The sequence below is a fragment of the Dicentrarchus labrax genome, unplaced genomic scaffold (assembly GCF_905237075.1).
Source record: "Dicentrarchus labrax unplaced genomic scaffold, dlabrax2021, whole genome shotgun sequence".
Classification (NCBI taxonomy): domain Eukaryota; kingdom Metazoa; phylum Chordata; class Actinopteri; family Moronidae; genus Dicentrarchus; species Dicentrarchus labrax.
In genome coordinates, this window is record NW_026136708.1 from 18,281,365 (window position 1) to 18,301,174 (window position 19,810).

A 19,810-nucleotide genomic window follows, 5' to 3' on the forward strand; every position below is an offset into this window, starting at 1 on the left:
ATTCAGTCTGTCAGCAGGGCTCCAAACACAATAGTCCCTTCTTGGAAAATATGGCTGACATCTGAAAAATTCCTCCCAGAAACAACAGCAACAAAGATTGTAATTATAAGATAAAGACACACTGTCTATGTTCATTCAGTAATGGAGCCCCGCTTGCGTTACTCGCGCACATGCAGTGGAGAGTATATTCAAGTTGAGTCAGGATTCGTGATTGCATCTGTTTGTGTTCTACTGAGCAATGGAGCACAATGAGCTGCATCTGAATATTTATAACACGCCTCTGATGTTAATTGAAAGCAGCCACACATTGTCAAGGACATCTCTCTCTTTCCAATTGATGCCTTGTGTTCCCTTGTGCGAGGGGATGGGTGAATGACATTGGAGGGATCAAAAATAGCACACTGGCTTTGCATGTGGACATAGTTGTCACATCCTGATTCGCAGAAGCTGAAATGCTTTCTTGTACAGACAGCTAACATTTGACCAAAGAGTAGGAATGTATCCACAAAAGACAATAGTGAATGAAGGCGCACAAAATTTGAACCACAAACAGTCTGTAAGGATCTGCAACAATAGCATGGTGCTAAAAAATTGATCAGCAATCATTTTGATAATTGATACATTATTTTTCATGCAAATATCTCAAACATTCTCAGCCTCTGAAATCTTTCTTGCATTCTGTTTTTCATCTTGTGGTCTTAGTAATGTTATATAATGTGATAAAGGATAGTGTGCCCAGATGGATACAGCAGCATACAAAGGCAAAGGACTCACACTGAAATTACACTCAGACCGAAACCTCAGATAGTTTGCAATACGTCATTACGTCTCATTAAAAAGCATGTTATTGCAATAATATAAAAAAGCAATAAAGTGGCTACAACACTATATTGTGCAGTCCTGCTACCGTGTTTTTTTTATGTGCATAGTAAATCATTTTGGAATATCAGCCGTTATTTTGTATCATTTGATCTTGCAATTGTCAACAGAGCTGTCATGTCTGTCTGTGGGCTGTATATCCAGTTTTTTTTCACATGGACATCTGCCTGATAAAGATCTTCTAGTACAAAATGTTCCATCGTTTCATTTTTGAGAGCTCGCAAAATTCACTGTGTGAAATACCACTTTTCATTCTTCATTATTTTCTATTTTATAACATTTTAGGAACAAATTTTTACTAACTGATTACTCTGAAGGCATATTTATAAATAATTAGAAATTGGATATAAGCGGATATTATTTCTTCTTATGAGTGAAACTTTAAAATGAAAGGCATTCAAAAAAATATGAGTCCTCGAGCAGCAGTGTTGTAACCTTATGTAATGATTTTACATTAAATTGACCAACTGATAATAAGATCTTGTCATCCATCAGTCAGTGCCACTGCTGATATTGGATTCAGAGAATCTTTCATGGGGTTTAGTAGCGAATTGACGACCCTAGGCAGTAAAACGCAAAAAGGATTTTCTCCCAGCAGTGTTCCCTGTCAATGTAGAGGAGACTGATCTCCCAACTCAAACTGGGGCATGATGAATAAGTAAAAGCTGCTTGGATGGGCTTTTAAAGGCTCCCCAGCTCACCCGGGGTCCTCTGTGTCACCTCAAGAGAGTCCAGCTGGCTAACAAGCCACCACCACTCCTGTTTTAGCTCCAAAGAGTCACAGAAATGTGAGAAATAGAGGAGAATGGGAGAGGGAGAGAGAAATGTAAAGGCAGAGAGGGGGAGGGAGAGTTTTGGAGCATTAATGTTTAGCAGCAAGAGCGGTTTGGAATTAATTAAGAATGATAGGGGCATAGAGATAAATGTAATGCAAACAAAGATGACCCCTACGAGCTCCTGTTGTTTGAGGTTAAAGAAAGAAGTTGTGGAAAATGGCTTAATGCATTTAAGTACTGTTATTTAGGATGTATTGTTATAGATCAAACAGAATATAAAATGGTAGAAATAGTATATATTAAAGTGATATTATAGTCAGTCATAGTCAGTCATAGTCAGTCAACATATCAAAATGAGCTTCATACTTGTTTGTAACTCCTTCTGGTTCAAGCAATGTATGTAAAGTTTGGTTGTCACCAATTCTCTTTATGCAAGAGTTCATGATGCTTTTGTAAAGTAAAAGCTACTTGAGTAAAGGTTTGTTGTTGCACTTGTTGTTGTCGCCTGTTTCCTGGTTTTGAGGCTGTTGTAAGCCAATAGTTGCTGCCAGATTGGACTACTGTTCTGTGATTCGCTGCCATATTTACACCTTCACAATTCTCACAGAATCCATTTAGTAACAGAAATGTTCTCTTGAAACACTAAGTTTTAAACATTTTTCACATCAAATATTTCTTCAGTTCCAAATAGCCTGGGTTAGCTTGAAAAATAGATTATATTCAAAATTATATTTATTTGAAACTAATAAGAATTAGATAAATGTAAGTAGCACAAAACACACTTTTAGCCTGGAACTGTAAGAGTTAAAATACTGTTTACACTTTAATGCATTAATAATAATAATAATATAACTTTGAAAGAGGCCAATTAAACACATATTGCTGCTAACAATTACTGGAAAATAATCAGAAATTGAAAGAGAGAATGTAAGTAAGAAACTGTGTGTGTGTGTGTGTGTGTGTGTGTGTGTGTGTGTGTGTGTGTGTGTGTGTGTGTGTGTGTGTGTTACATTAAGATCAAAGACTTAAAGCATGAGTTTACTTTTAGGAATAATGTAGTTCTCTTAATTAGATCAATTGACATTCTCGTGGCCTGTGAGTGACACACAGATTAAAAGTTTTTACATTAACAACCTGAACTTTTATTTCAACACTTGCATAGAGCAATTAGGAAACTCTTGACTCCCCTATCCCCCCCTTCCTCTTTTTAAAGTAACTCTTCCCATTCATCCTCCAGGGGAAACAGCGCATGTGATTAAATCTCTGCCCTGCCAATTAATTCATGGCTTCATAAATATACAAATGTGCTATCAAACTGGAACTAGATCATCCAGGAGAGTCGCGGGAGCTTTCAGTCTTCGCTGTTGTGTACTACTCTATAAATTATCCAGCTGTTGGCCTGCTGTGCTCCTCTAAACAATGGCACACATCATCACTTCCCAGTAAATCATCCATATGCACACGTCCTGTTATTAAGCATGTGGTATTAAAGGAATAGCATGCTGCTGATTTTACTTGCCGAGCTAAATACTAACTTAAATGATTCATTAAACATTGGGCACCCGGATAGCTCAGTGGGTAGAGCTGGTGGCTCATGTACCGAGGCTGAGTCCTTGCTGCAGCGGCCCAGGGTTCGAATCTGACCTGCAGCCGTTTGCTGCGTGTCATCCCCTCTCCCTGCCCCCCTTTCCTGTCTATCCTCAGCTGTCACTATAATAAAGCCAAAAAAAATACTTTAAAATGATTCATTAAATATATTTTGAATTAAATAAAGTTTATACTGTCAAGCTCAGCTTCTGTCCAAATAAATGTGTGTGTGTGATTGTGGCCCTGTCTGTGGATGTGCATATGATGCATTCACAGGTCTGACTCACGGTATGTCGATTGGCCGTCATGTTATATACCAGTAAATAAATAACATATGCTTCTTTTGACTTGTTGAATGATACATGAGTGTTTGAGAGTCTACAGAGAAAGTCCTCAGCATACGAAGAGCAGAATCAGCGGCTTGTTCAAATGCTTAAAATTATCCACGTTTTCTTTTTTGGGACATGCAACCACAGCCAAAGTTGTTTCTCTTAACATGAAAACAAATTTTCGGCAGCAAAAAATGTTTTTGGCTGCCTTAACTTTGACCACAGAGGTGGCAGAGCAGAATAAGCTCATATGAATATCTTTTGTAATGGTCGAATGTGTCATTTTGTAAGGCACTGGCAAATAAAAAATGACCTACTTGTCATTATTCATTACCTGAAATTTCCTTATTTTGGAATTGTTGGCAAAAGTAACTGGTATTCAGTGTGTATCTCAGGTTAAAAGTTCAAACTAATTTTAATGGTAAAATAAAACACTGTAATCCTATCAGGTATGCTCTGTTTATATCTCAGACCTACTGCCTGTCTTACTGCAAAACTAATAACATACTTGAATAGCGTTGACTCCTTAATCTGCTTAAACAGGTGTTCCTTCGGTAGATCTGACTGAGGTTATGTAATAATGGGCCTTCCAGTATGCAGCGTGAAGCCGCGGAACATTGAGGTGACATTAAATCAGATTTCGTCCCATTAAGCGTCCCTCTGATGGCCCGAGAGTTTTGATGAGCTGGAGTTCTGCCAGAGACAGCATGATCCTGAGAGAGGAGAGCGAGAAGAGAGAATGTCATTTTACTTCATCACAAACTCCACTGTGAGAAACAGTCAAGCATGGCTTCAATGGCTCGTGCATTATTCATGTAGAGTGTTGAACAGCGCTTCTCCCCTCTCTCTCTCTTTATCTAAAAACCAATCTGTTTTCCACTCTTCTGTTAGAACAAATATGTTTAACACTGAATTGTATTGAATTGACCATATTAAATGCAGTTACCGTGTCAGGTAAGGTGTGTTTATGGTAAACACACAAATCTATGAAGTGGTGTGTGTGTGTGTGTGTGTGTGTGTGTGTGTGTGTGTGTGTGTGTATCGTGTCTGTACTGCATGCACTGAAAGACAGAGGGAGGGACAGAGACAGTATTCACTTGGAGTGAATGAAGGAAATGTGACTAGAACTAATTAACTTCACGTGTTTCTGACTCTTAACTCAGTTATGATGATGACAGTTAAATAGGTTTTTTTTCATCTACAGCAAAAATACAGCAAACTGGGATATCCTTATCCAAAGAATAGGTTGTTGTTAGGCCATTCTGCTGTAATTTTGTCCTCTCACCATTACCCAACACTGTTCCTTTCTTTAACAGTATATGTTCCAGACAGGCCGCGTATTCATGGATAGTTTAATGGGTCTTAGCCTACACATTTTCAGCATCAATTAGACTAAGCACATTTTTGCCAACTTTCTGCATTTACTGTATTTTGTATACTGTAATCTGCACATTGGTATGAAATCCTATACATTAGTGCAAAGATGCAAGGATGTATTCTCTTAGCTGCTTCCTACTGGCCAAAACATATCCAGCTGGCTCTGATGGTGTTGGGAACAATAGAGGAAGAAGTCAAAATTTGCAAGGATAGGAATAATTTAAAGCCAAATCTATCAAAGAAGAATAGGTTTGCTTACCATTTTTGAATTTGCACAGGTGGCAGTAGAGGAATGCCAGTTGTGGGGTTTCCCTCCAAAAAATGAACATCCTCCACCCACTGACTACATATGTAAATATATACATGAGTGTGAAAACACTGAATTGGGCTCATTTTTATTGACATTTTTAAATAGAATTTAAAGTGTAAGGCTGACAATATTACATACATTTCTTATTGCCTTCAAATCTCATGAAAAGACCAAATCTAATGATGACTTGCTACTATCTACCTACTATCAAGTATTGCCGATAGCTGAAGCCTGATATAGGTTATTCCTCAGTGACATTGTTGTCCAAAAGGTATTAATAACACAGCAGTGATGCAACCATTGCACTGTAGTTTATTTTGTGTCAGTCCCTCATGCATCATTCTGGTGCTGTAAATAATATGTATGTTTATCCACGGCTGAAAATAGTTCCCCCAACAAATGCACTATTTGCTCTTGTTTTAGGAACATTAGCTTAGAACTACAGGGCCCAGCTGTTTTAGGTTATTACAAATACCTGCTTTTAAAGATTTACATCTTTATTATCACAGATACAACAGGTTAGTCAGAAAGTATGCAGGGATGGAGTAATACATTTTTGGTTATGGTGCTGGTACCCATTCAATTTCCTACTCCAAATCTGTATATGGCCTGTCATACTGTCCAGTGAGTACAATATATTTTTGAGGCAGAGTGGGCAGTTTTCTTACCTTTAGACATTATTGCTGGTAGGGAGAACATGATCAAATAGACAGATGATGGGGTCAGTTGGAGACACTTTAACAGCTTCTTGGCTCTGTTTTCAGGATACTTTTTATACTGGCAGTCACCTGCTGCCCAAAATATGTAGGAATCCATATGTCTTTTAGCCTGAGAAAGCATTAAACACATTGGTTTTATAGTTTCCTCCTTACATTCTCACAAATTTGTTGAAGGTCTTCTTTTTCTTGACTGACAGTAATTGTAGACATAAAGGTCAGAAAATTTGACCTGCACACATACGCACACTCACACACACATGTCCTTATCCATCACCCAGAACATCCCATGTGTGTGAGGTAATTGGTTCCATGGGGAGTTATACCTAATTGGTGCGTAGCTGTCAATAGTGCAGGTATTTCAAGGCAGTAGCCCGGAGCCAAGATGAAAGATACAGAGACATAGAGTAAAATACAGCCATGAACCCACACTCGGTGGGATTTAGAGATAGAGCAGAGCTCAGAGCGCTGCTGTTTATCAGTTAATTTGTTTTTCAGTGTCCCCTTCACTGGTGGTTTCTATTTCTCTTAGAGCCCACTGGCCAGCTGCGTGTCAAAATTAGCTTGGTAGGGTAGAAATTCTCACACAGACGGTTACACAGGCAAACAAACAAGCAAGCTGAAGGGACTAAAGCCTACAATTACGGTTGAGGCACTATTGTTGAGATTTCCATCCTCTCAAATTGAGGATTGCTGCAGTGGTCTTGAGATAAGCCTCCTCACCAGTGCTGCCCCACTAATTTAAGAGCGTACAAGAGTAGAGGCAGTAGACTACCTATACTCGTAGTGGAAGCTCATTATTGAAATGAAAACAACACATGACCGAGGGTTTGGGCTTGTGCACTGATGTTGTTCTGTCATTACATTTGCTATTAGTCTCCAACTGAACAGAGACAATGGGATTCAGCCCACATCTGTTCCACTTCAGTATTGCCTTTTACTGCATGTTACTGCTGTTTATATGTTTGCTGCTCTGTACGTCCAAATGGATGAATTGTTTCAGTTTAGTTCAGTTCAAAGATTCATAGTCACTGGCAGTGGAGTTTCCATTCAAATGCACTTCAGTACATCGATCAGCAAACACATCACCATTCAAACAGCGGTAACGCTGATTGCTGGTACAAGCTGTTACCTGCAGTTCAGTACAAAATTAGGCCCATGCGAGCACTGTACTTAACGTTAATAGCTCATCAGGTGACTATTTGCAATACAGTCATGACATCATGATTGTTTCTGTGGGTTTGTGGTCTTTTAATAAAGCTGACAGTGGGTCCCTTAGTCACCAGTGAGGTGTGAGCTCCACTGCTAAAAGCTACGCACACGATCCGTGACTATGGTGATTCAGTATACTCAGTTTAGTTTGAAGATTTGTTTATACATACATACACTGCATACTGCCCTGTCCCCCTAAGAAAGTCATGAACGAAATAGAAAATCTATCCTTGCAGTAAAGCTGCATTAGTGGAACCTGTTTTGTTTATGTTGTGCGAAATTAAATGACTGTAGTGTCAATGATGCTGCCCTTGAGAACAGTTTTTATTTATACAGTATCATCGTATCATTTAGCACTACATCTCACTCTAAGTAATGATAATTTTTTATTCTTATTCAAATCTTTTTCATAATGTTTTACTGTTCCCCATGCAATCGTTATATTATAGCAACTTCTTTCTCTCTCACTCTGGCAGTGATGGATGGGCAGACCGTTATGAGGTTGTGGAGGGTTATGAGCAGGAAGCAGAGGGAGGGATCACCATGAAGCTGCAATCAGAGGTGGTCAAGACTTTCGATGACTACTACCTGAAGCTGCGTCTGGACTCCAACACCAGGAACCCCTGGTTCTCTGAGTTCTGGCAATACCGTTTCCAGTGCCGCCTGCCAGGCCACCCACAGGAGAACAAGAACTACAAGAAAATCTGCTCCGGTGGGTGACTACAGAGAAATGTATATTTTTGTTGTTTATTTCTGAAGGATTGCTCTCATGCATCATCCTCTATTCTTTCATCTGCCTGATTTGAGGGTTAAATCTGTATGAAAAACTCATAAATAATAACAAACCATGTATTTCTTTCTGTGTTTCCCTTCCTTTGCTCTCAAAAGGTGATCATGGTAAATTGTGTTCTTGACTTGTTAATAGCATTTAAATCACAATTCAGAACGACTCACAATAAATCCAATCAAAACCAAAGAAAGTAATCAAATGAACAATGCAATCAAAATTAAAGGGAATTGCTCAGCATGCTTTTAATCAAATGATAAATAAAATCAATTAAAGGTTTTTATGACTGTTAACTGTCTCAGTGCAGCACAGTCATAGTCTGCTTTATTACTTTCTCTGTATCACACTTTTATATACCTCTTTTATTCCAAAGACCTTCAAGGTGGTAAGTGCATTTTTCTAGCCTCTACTATGGTGATAACTTTTTATCAGAACTGCACCTGCACTCTGTAAGCATTTGACCCATCCAAGACAGGAAGAGTTTGACTGATGTTTTCTTTAACACAACACTTTCTGTAACATCTTAAAACTGCAATTTCGTCAAATGGTAAGATGTCTTGATTCCAGCGGTAACAGGCTCTTGGCCAGAGTCAGGATTGCATCAGTCAAACTCTGGAGCACTGGGCTTGTTTATGTTGTATGAGGAATAAAAAGAAAATGGCCTCACACTTTGAGAAACTGCACAAAGGAATGGCTCACCCAGCACACACTGTTCCCCCAAAACGCTGAACACCCGAAAAAAATGTTGCTGTATTGAAATCGCACCTTTTCTTTTCTGTGTGCATGTTGATGTCAAAGACAATGAATATCAATATTTTAAATGCACTGTCTAAGGAGGCAAAGAGAAATGGAAATTCAGGTTTAAACATCGGAAGAAATATCACACAAGTCTGTAAAAAAAAAACCTCTATGCTTTTTTTTCCTCTTTTCTTAAACATTTCCCACCATCCAAAACATTGAGATTTGACCGTGGGACAGTGCCTTTAGAAGGCTGACAGTGAAGTACAACATGGCGTTTGCAGTCTTGGGATTTTCCCAGACATTGGTTGTTCTCCACATTTGTTTCCTATTGAGCCTCTGGACATCAGGTTGTGAATTCCTTGTATGCTCATATATTCTGTTTTGCAATAAATTCTTCACGTCTGGTTTAAATTTCATCATGCATTGTGGAAAACAACTGTTTTCTTTAATATATATATTTTATTCTTACAGTCTAACTGCACTTTAACAGCACAAACAGCACAAATCAAGAATGTTTTCTTCAAATGTAACTCAAAATTCTTTCATCCTTTTAATGCCCTCTTTTTTCCTCTCTAACAGGAAATGAGAGTCTGCATGAAAACTATGTTCAGGATAGTAAAATGGGCTTTGTCATCAATGCCATCTATGCCATGGCTCACGGCCTCCATGATATGCACAAAGAGGTGTGCCCAGGGCAGACGGGGCTCTGTGAGGCCATGGACCCTATCGATGGCAGCAAGCTGCTGGACTACCTACTAAAGACGTCCTTCAAAGGAGTCTCAGGAGAAGATATTTATTTTGATCAAAACGGAGACACCCCAGGAAGGTAAGAGGATGAGGAGGGTGGTAAGAATGTAGAAAAAGGCAGGAAAATGGTTCACAAAAGATTTCACATCATCAACGTGGTTATAATCAGTAAATTTCTCCTGTCTAACACTTTCCTGCTCATTAGCACACATGCACATGCACACACGTGTGCACCAGTCTCGATCGCAAAAGGATGTAATTAGTTTGGACTGGAACAGATTTAGTGGATTGTCCACTCTGGCAGCTACTTTCATCTATCTTCAGTCCAACAGACAGCATTTGACAGTCAGAAAACACAGCCGTGTCATTCCACTGTCAACTAGAGGTCAGGTGGAGCACATCCTGGTTCAGTATTAAAATGAGGCCAGAGTGTGCACTGCCATGAGCTCTTGATGTCACATTACCAGGGTTGTAAGCTGTTTAAGTGACTATGGATAAGAAAAAAGGTTTGCTAAGCTGTTGAGTTGTTATCATTAAATTACCTGTCACTCTCTTCTCCCCTAGCTCTATATCTCCCTCTTCCTCACTCTCTCTCTGTCTCTGATCCTTTACCTCTTCTCCGTCCCCCCACCCTCCCCCCAACCTAGTATTATGTTTTCCTTTCTTACTTTATGAACTTGTTCATGCTTATTATAGTCCTCCATCCCTCCCTCTGTCCATCCAGGTATGACATCATGAATCTACAAAGTGTGGCTGACATGGCTGATGGTCGCTATGACTACATAAACGTGGGCTCCTGGCATGAGGGCATCTTAAACATTGATGACTACAAGCTGTGGCTGAACAGCAGTGACATGGTCCGCTCCGTCTGCAGTGAGCCCTGCTCCAAAGGACAGATCAAGGTGGGGACACAGATCCTCCTTAGAGCAAATTCTTCAGCATTAAATGATCTCTGCCAGTGTTAATTTAGTCTGGAAATCTGAAGTCTGAAAAATCAATAGTCATTAACAGTGGTGAATTTGCTGTGTGGCTGGAGGAATGGTGCAGAGGTATCTAGTGTTAATTCTACACTGTGCCAGTGTGTATTTAAGTAAATACCAACAGAGCTAATTTAACACTGGTTCTGCTCTAAGTAGCTCATTTGTTATTGCAACAAGTAGACGAGTTTGGCCAGGAAGACACAATGGATTCCACAAAGTACTACTTGGTTTTTATCAGTTCCATGAATGTCACCACAAGCAATACTTTTTTCCCTGTTAAAGAAGGCTCTTTCCAGTAGTCCAGAAGTCTCCAATAAATAGTAAAAGAGACCAACAATCTGCAGCCACTCTCTGAGGCTTTACTTAGGCAATTCTTACCCAATGCTGGTGCCTGAAGTTAGCTAAAAGAATAACTTTAATTCAACATTTTGGGATAAAAGTAGCTTTCTTGATAACACTGTCATGCCTGCTCTGTACGCTATATGTAAAGCTACTGCCAGCGGTCGGGGTTCTGTCGATATGCGCTACCTGTAGAGATGGGCTATAGTGGTTCTGCACATACACATTGATTAGGGTTAGAGGTAGGGAGCCAACATGTACAAAAGCAACAACCTGACCCTACTATTTCATGTCAAAATGGCTGCTGTGAAAAAGATCTATTCTGCTTTTTAGGGAGCATAATGTGCCAGACTATTTCTTGGCTGAGTCTCCACTGGTTGCACTTATATGCAACATACGAGATAAAATGTTTGAATTTAGCTTTAGAGATGCTGGTAGAAGGATTTTGTGACCTACGGACAGAACTAGGCTAACTGTTTTCCCCTGTTTCCAGTCTGTATGCTAAGCTTAGTCAGCCAGCTGCTGGCGATAGCTTCAATCAGTCTTCTTATCAAACCCTCGGCAAGACAGAGAATAGGGTCAATGTCATTTTCGGAATAATTTCCCAAAATGTCAAACTTTTCCTATTCAAAGATTGTTCATGTTCAGATAGTTCTGTTGTGGTAGACCGACTGACCAACCGACATTGCCATCCCTAGATACACACCACTAGCATGGCTAAAAATAAGCAAGCACAGAGAGTGCAATCAGTGAAGACAGAGATGGTATTTCCCCTGTGCTCTACTGGTAACTATGTCACCGCTTGGACATGAGGCCCCATCCTTGCTATGAATTTTGACGCTTTGCATTTCTTCTCTTAAAGAACGTCAAACACACCCATAGCTGGCAAATGAACTTTTCAGGATGTTACCCTGTCCAACATTTTGGATTCCTCCTTCATTAATTAAATATTATGTGAAAGGCTTCATGAAGGAGAAAAGAATTTACAAGCACGTGTTTTCTCTAATTTACTTCTGAGATTTCAAGTCTAATCGGTCTAAATTATGTCACGCACAAAGTTTAAGGAGAAGTCTGAGGAGAAGGGCAGTTCAGGACAGTAAATAATAAAAACTGGTATTGAGCCCAGTTTGAATAAATCTGCAGCCGATTGTTTTCAGTCTAGCTATACACTAGGTCGCCCTGAGGGAGGGTGGATCCTCTCTCCTGGCTGCTCCCGCTTCTCCCTCTATCTGCTTTGTTTCTTGCCCCACTTATCACCCTGCTTTACATATCACAGTGCTGGTAACAGCTTCCCTGGGAGCAGAATGTAAAAGCAGCTGGCCTTGTTTCATAAACAGTATGTCTGGGGCTCTTGAAGAAAAAAAAAAAAAGTACACCAACATATCCTCTTCCTTCATATCCCCTTGATACTGATTGCTTATTTATGTCTGGGCTCTCTGCATGCAGGTGATTAGGAAGGGCGAGGTGAGCTGCTGTTGGATCTGCACCACATGCAAGGACAACGAGTACGTCCAGGATGAGTTCACCTGCAAGGCATGTGAACTGGGATGGTGGCCTGATGATGATCTGGCAGGTAGGGGAGACAAAACCACACACTCTGAAGTGATCTACTTTTGTTTTTATGAACAATGTTCAGCCTTACTTCCTTTCTTCCTACCCCTTAACCAACCCACACTCATTATTTCTCCCATTTCATGTATGTGCTGCTACAGTAGCCGACCTACCTTTTTCCTGCTCCCTTGTCAGGACATTTATATCTTATAACACCAATTTCACTGAAACAGCACAAACCCTTTCTCTCAGACTATTTTGTGCTGTCAAAAATCACCCTCCCCCACATAAGCCTGTTCCTACTTCACACCCTGACACCTCCTTTTGCTGATGCTCTTCATCATCCAGATCCTATGACCCTGCTCTCTTAGCTTTCTCAACCTCCGTACAACTCCCCCAAAAAACGTCACTGCTCACTTCCCTCCTCCCTGCTCTTTGCCTTGTTTTGACCCAGTGGTTGTTTTGACAGCGATTTATAGAGTTGAGAAGAGCTCTCAGTTCCCAGGTGTAAAATCCTATTACTGCCATGAGAGGCTTGGGGATACATCTCAGCAGTCTGTCGAGGAAGAAATTCTCCCTACACTCTCATTACATGTCCCTATCTGGAGAATACTAATAGAGAAGAGTTGGTATCCTATTCATAGAGTGAGGTTGTGCAGTCCATATGTTCACCCATTTGCTCATTTAGGGCACATTTTTATTTTTTCAACGTAATTTCACTATGGTGCTTGTTTCTTTTTAAAGCCAAATGTGCCAAATTGCCCAGAGAAAATGTACAGCAGAAGAGTGAGCTTTGTTTTTTAATTATTCAAAGGTCTTCCAAGAGCTTAAATATGACAGTATAGGTTTTAAAGAAATAAGGGATTTGAGGATTGTGTAAGAACAGACACAGATGCGTGCATTTCATCTTTGCCACCCTTGTCTGGTTGCACGCAGCGTTGGCTGATGCCTCGCTAAGCTGAGCTGGGTGGGTGGTCGAAAGAAAATAAGCAACAGTTTACTGCAGTGCGCTTCAGGCACTTTCCCCTCAAGTGTGCTTTTGCAGAAGTGCTTTTAAATAATACCTCAGTGTAACAACTGATTTACACCTTCATATTCACATTAGTGCCTTTCACATTTTGTGTGGAAAATATCCAAGCTTCCCGAGGCAACAAGTTATTTTAGAATTATTTCTCATGATTTGACATATTGGGAGTTAGCGATGCCGTCCAGAAGTGGGTTTCTGCATGTACAGCCTTGATGGTGCTGACTGTAATGCTATTAGCAGCAGCATGTAATTTTAGGAGTGTTAAGCTGGGGAAGTCTAGGAATGTCAGTTTTCTCCCATTAAGCTCAACAAACTTCCTCTGCGCTTTTGATGACAAGTATGCAACTGGTGTATCATGGCGAGGTTGACACACATACCCACGTGTCTGCGCATACACATTTGGCATAAAATGAGAAAGAAATCTGACAGAACTGGAGCTTTGGGATGTGTATGATGACACATGCAAATTAGTTCCTGAGCAATTTTAGGCCATCTTGGAAGACTCTGATCTCTGCTGCACACCTGACTTCCCTTGTGTCTCCAAATCTGTGTTGCTCTCCTCTCTCCCACATTTCTACTCAGTCTGCTCAGTGGTTCGCCTCACCTGTTTCAATGTGCCTTTCATTCACAGAATTGTACTACAGTACTAACGAAATATTAAATCGACATCTCCTCTGCCCTTTTCCAGTTTGCCAACCCTTGCCTCTGAAGTATCTTGACTGGGCGGATGTGGAATCCATAGTGGCAGTGGTTTTCTCCTGCGTGGGCATCCTGATCACCTCCTTTGTCACCTTTGTGTTCATCCAGTACCGTGATACACCTGTGGTTAAGTCCTCAAGCAGAGAACTTTGTTATATCATCTTGGCAGGCATCTTCCTGGGCTACATCTGTCCATTCACCTTAATCGCTCGTCCTACAGTGGTCTCCTGTTACTTGCAGCGGCTCCTGGTAGGCCTGTCATCTGCCATGTGCTACTCCGCCCTAGTGACCAAAACTAACCGCATTGCCCGCATTCTGGCAGGCAGCAAGAAGAAGATCTGCACCAGGAAGCCCCGTTTTATGAGCGCCTGGGCCCAGGTGTTCATTTCCTTTGTGCTGATCAGTGTGCAGCTAACTCTGGAGATCACACTCATCATTCTGGAGCCTCCTGAGCCCATCAAGTCATACCCGAGCATAAGTGAGGTCTACCTCATCTGTAACACCAGCAACGTAGGCATGGTGGCGCCCCTGGGCTACAACGGCCTGCTAATTATGAGCTGCACCTACTATGCCTTCAAGACGCGGAACGTCCCAGCCAATTTTAATGAGGCTAAATATATTGCCTTTACAATGTACACAACCTGCATCATCTGGTTGGCCTTTGTGCCCATCTATTTTGGCTCAAACTACAAGATCATAACCACATCCTTCTCTGTCAGCCTGAGTGTAACAGTGGCACTGGGGTGCATGTTCACGCCTAAGATGTACATTATCATTGCCAAACCAGAGAGGAACGTCCGAAGCGCCTTCACCACGTCCGATGTGGTGCGAATGCACGTTGGAGATGGGAAAAATGCCCAGTGTGGGAGCAGCAGCTTCCTCAATATGTTCCGCCGGAAGAAGCCTGGATCTGGCACTGCCAAGTGAGTGACCTTTTATGTTGTTCATTGTGCTAGATTCTATGTTGTTTCCTGCGGTGACTGATTAGAAATTGATGAGATGCCTAAACACTCAAATGGTGTGGTGTGTTGTCCAAAGATGATCTTTTGCCATTCATTTATTTTCAAGTAACATGCAGTTGCCTATTTTTAAGAATATCATAGGAGTATTTGAGTGTTTATGCATGATGATAATGGTCCAGTGTTAACTTCCCAGTACCCCAAGCTATGTTAACTGGTAGAAACAGTAAGAAGGGAACGCTGATTTATATGGCACATCCCCCTCCCCCTGAGAATACAATATTATCAATGAAATAAAGCTAAATTGAATAGAAGAAACTCAAGGCGGGACATTTTGCTGTGATTGATTTAAAGCTAACGGGCCATGCTAATATGTCAGTGGTTATTAAAGTATTAAAGATTTCTCACATTCAAACTAGAAATAAGACTTGCATATAACTTTTCTGAGATCCACAGCAGTGACACATGGACAGGTGTCTAAAGTAAGGAGTGGGGCAGAGTATGCGAGTGATCCCAATATGTTTACGTGTTGTCTCTCACCCTTGTTATGCAGCCTTTCTGATCTTCTAACCCTTTAACACTCTAAACTGAGCAGCGTACTGTCCGCAAAGTGTCGAGGCTGGCAAATGTTCTGGCATATGGGTCTTTCAACTCCTTTTCTGGAGAGCTGCACTGTCAACTGAGACACCGACAATTTTATTATTATATACAACCAGGAGAGAAATGTGGACATTCACCAGCCGGAAAGGAAAATTAGTAAGCTTGCCCAAAAGTCTGAAATCAAGGATTTTCCACACACTTTTGCACTTTGTAGCACAAGTCCACAACAAAGAGGTGGAGTTGTTGTGGGAGGCTGTGTGGAAATCCCCTGTTTATTTTATTCAGCTACTGCACTGAACTGTGCTTGATTTTGATAAGCGAAGTAAAGGAAAAAGGGAAGCAAGTAACCTTTCTTAATTTGGTCCGCTCTCAGTCAGCTCTCACTTTGTTAAATCGTCTTGTACTCAACAACAAACCCTGTCTGGCAGGTTAAAGTATCCGATGGATCAAAGGAATCACCTGCCTCTGTGATCCTGTCACTCCCGAGCTGGCAATGGCAAAAAATGTTTTTGACCCTGCAGCCCTCCAAGAAGGAGATCAGCCACCCTGCTGCTTTTGGTTTATCCTGAATTAACCTCACATTTAACTTTTCTCAGCATGAACGCGCCTCCCCTCCCCACCTCCCTAACTAATCACATTAGAGCCAGTCCTAGCTCATTCTGCACTAAACCCTGTGTCGTCTTCAGGCCAGTTCAGGCACCAACTGAAAGACTTATTCCAAATGCATGCGTCCCATAACTATATAAGCAAATAGTTAAGACAGGAGGATATGAGCTGGATGGCTCCTAATTCCGTAAGCACAGTGTCTGAGGCAATTTTAAGATCATAATGCTGTCTCCAGCACATTATGAATCACTATGTTTGTGAAATGCCACAGTTGATAAATGTAACACTCTTTAGAGCTCATGAGTGAACCCCTTTTTAGTTATGTGGTTAAGAAGTATTTTAACATGCATCAGGAATGTTGAAATGCTGCTGCTCTGTTGTGTTATGTTGCTGCTATGTTGATGTTGTTTTTCTGCAACCTCCTCCCGGTTTCCTCTGATAGTAACTTGGGTCTTTATCTCGTTCATAGTTCTAATGGCAAGTCTGTGTCATGGTCTGAATCAGGTGCAAGACACCCTCCGAGGGGGGGGAATGTGTGGCACAGACTGTCTGTGCATGTGAGGAAACAGGAAGCCGGCTTGAATCAGACGGCGGTCATCAGGCCCCTAACTAACACCCCCGACCCCCACAGTTGTGAGCCCTCCACCTGCGACCTTGGCACAGACCCCCATCTCCCCCAAGAACCACGTGGCGCTAAGCCTCTGTACAACCTGGTGGAGGAGGACGATGAGGGCGATTCACAGCGACCCCTCTGGACTCCAACTTGCTCTGGACAGATGCAAGGGCTGGAGTCTGATTTAGATAAGCCGGCTTCTTATTTGCCCTCTCACTTGAAGGGCTGCACCACAGAGCGTTTGCAGGGGGCTGTGGTGGACACACACAGCTCACATGTCCCTGCAATGAGTGACTACACCACCAGGGAGGCAATCCCTGCCAACGAGCCTTTGAGCTTGACACCCTCTCAGCTTCCTTTGGCCCCACAAGCGGGGTCGTTTGAAGAGGAGGGGTCCGAGGACGAGGACCTGGATCTCTTACACAGCTACATTTACGATGCCAAGGAGGAGGAGGAGGAGGAGGAGGAGGAGGAGGGGGAGGGCGGGGAAGTTGAGGATTTAACTCAGAACAAGCCAACTCTGGAGGATTCCCTTGCTCTGTCACCCCCCTCCCCCTTCAGAGACTCTGTGTGTTCGGGAGAGTCTGTCAGCGGCTCCCCCGTCATGGAGTCGATGCTCGGTAGCCCTCCGAGCTCAGTCTACACCTCAAACATCCTCGGAGACTTCGCACACAGCTCCTCAACACTGTGAGAGCAAAACAGGTGCTGACACAGTTGCAGTCAGCCCACTTGTGCATCACACAGATGCAGACATGCATTTCCACATACAGGTTCACGCACACACACGCACACAAACATATACAGATACATACTGTACAACAACGTTATTTTACTATCATTTTAGGTTTTTAACATTTATTTATTTTTGCTCTTACATTTGCTTGCTTGTATTTATTACTCTGCTTATATCAGTAAGGGGTTAATCAAAACTATAAATAGAAAGACAGCAAGAATCCTCCATGAGTGCTTACTTTCCTGAAGGGCTGTCAGTGCAAAAAAAGCCTTTCTGTAAAATGTAAAACTGGAGAACAGTGCCAAAACTAGTCAGCTCTCATGCCAAATTTTGACAACGTAAGAAACACTGAGAATCACAATAAAGGATGTAGCTGTGGTTCTCATAGTGACGGTGCAATTAAGTGGTCTACAAGAAACAAATGGACAGAGACACAATTCTGTGTGTATATACAGTATGTGCAGACTGTAAGATACAACCAGAGACCAAACGGGCTCTGAGGACTGCGTTAGCTCAAGTGCATTTCACGCCAGTTTTGATTAGCTCTGCCTCCTCTCACGCACAGGTCTGTTGATGTGCGTAGCAGTCGCATTGGCAAAACGATTTGCTTTTTTGCCTTTTTTTCATTAATTAGTTTCACCTCAGCTTTCTCCCACCCAAAACCTCGTTGCAATTTAAGAGATAACTTAACAAGAAAAGTGCAGTAAGTTGGTCGAGTATTACTTTTATGTGTTGCAAGGTGTGCTCAGCACCACAAAGATATTATCACTAAGCTGAGATTCTGCTGAAGACTTGCGCTGTATGATATGGATATAATGTGCCAATCAAAGTTGTTATCAACCTACATCCCTGCTTTCAATTTTTAACGATGTAGCTGATACAGGTTAGCGTGATTGTAGATGATGGCGATGTTGTTTATTCAGTTTACACTCAATCATAAACCTGAGAACAAGTTTTATGAGCATGGGATGTGATACTTTTGCTTTCCATGCCGTGTTGATATTTCTCATGTTTTCTGAGTTTGCTGTGTCATTGTAATGGAAAACACAGTACTTGTACAAGTTCTCAAAGTTTGTAATACTGTTCAGCCATCTCTTGTTTTTTCACACAGGTGGTATGTTTGTAATACTGATAAATGTTTCTATATTTAGAATGTCAACAGAAAAAAAAAGTTTATACATTTTGAAGCTGTCCTCAGATACTTGTCAAGGAGCAGTGTGTTTGGTTTTTGGGTAACTTTTAAGCTAACTTGAGTCGACTGTATCCTCTTGAAAATATTCAGTTGTAAAAGTAACCAATGATTAGTTGCTTCTTGTAATGAGATTATACATGTTTCAATTTTGCTTAAATCTTGCATTATAAACTTAAGTAGTTTACTTGAGGTTAAGTTTCTTAGTTCTTTATCTATAAGAATGCAAATTATTTCAAAGTACAAGCCTATACAGTACATAGTGCAATTGTATTGTATTTCCAAATGTTTTTAGTCTATTATAGTGTAAGTTGTTAAATGATTTTAACCAATGTAAAATATACAAGGGTGCCACCTGTTTAACACTGTCAAATCTAGAATGAAATAGGCCTTTATGTTTTGGGCAAGCTGAACAATGCTGTAAAATAAAAACTATTTATATTAAGAAGACTGATTACTGCCTGAAAAAAACGGGGGTTGTCATCATGTTCGACTGCAAAACTTCAACTTGATCAATATTAACGGCAATGTTTCCAGAACAGAGTTTGGGGGCAATCGGGGATCCTAACGAGGCTTTCAAGGCATCTCAAGCAAAAATTATAAAGTTTAAAGTCCCCCTCTACTCAACTATGTGTTTTGCTTGTTTTGCTGAGCTCATCTTAAAAGTCAGATCAAGACGTGTGCAGGATTTCTTGACAGCACAACTAGTCTGGAGCTAATCCCGGTCCCGGTATTTAACTTACACATGTCTGATGTGGAAGCTTTAAACCTCCAGCGCACATATGTGAAGAACAGACTTTTTTTGGTGAAGTAGTAGACATCTTTTGTTCATCACTTAAATGTATGAAATTAAAAATATTTGAATTTTCAGATTTTGGATTGAAAATGAGACATTTTAACTGGTTCATTTGAATTTTCTTTCAAGAAAAAAAACACACCAGACACAAATAATTATATAAAAGTGGGGTTCTCAAGCTTTTTAATGCCAAGGGCCCCTCACATGACCGATGCTCATTAGACCACAAACCCCCACTTTGAGCAGATCTTTTATTT

General features: G+C 41.1%; 1 protein-coding gene across 2 annotated transcripts in view; it reads left to right on the forward strand.

Annotated features, from left to right (window-relative positions):
• grm1a (glutamate receptor, metabotropic 1a) overlaps positions 1–19,205 on the forward strand; it is a 32,789-nt gene extending 13,584 nt beyond the window's left edge. Inside the window, exons 4-9 of one of the 2 annotated variants that reach the window (XM_051408514.1) lie at positions 7,663–7,898; positions 9,294–9,540; positions 10,186–10,363; positions 12,227–12,353; positions 14,047–14,980; positions 16,692–19,205. In XM_051408514.1, coding sequence (XP_051264474.1) covers positions 7,663–7,898; positions 9,294–9,540; positions 10,186–10,363; positions 12,227–12,353; positions 14,047–14,980; positions 16,692–17,526 — 2,557 coding nt within the window. In that variant the 3' untranslated portion in view covers positions 17,527–19,205. The remainder of the gene's footprint in view (positions 1–7,662; positions 7,899–9,293; positions 9,541–10,185; positions 10,364–12,226; positions 12,354–14,046; positions 14,981–16,691) is intronic. The other variant, XM_051408515.1, reaches the window with a different exon arrangement.
• The last annotated feature ends 605 nt before the right edge of the window (positions 19,206–19,810 follow it).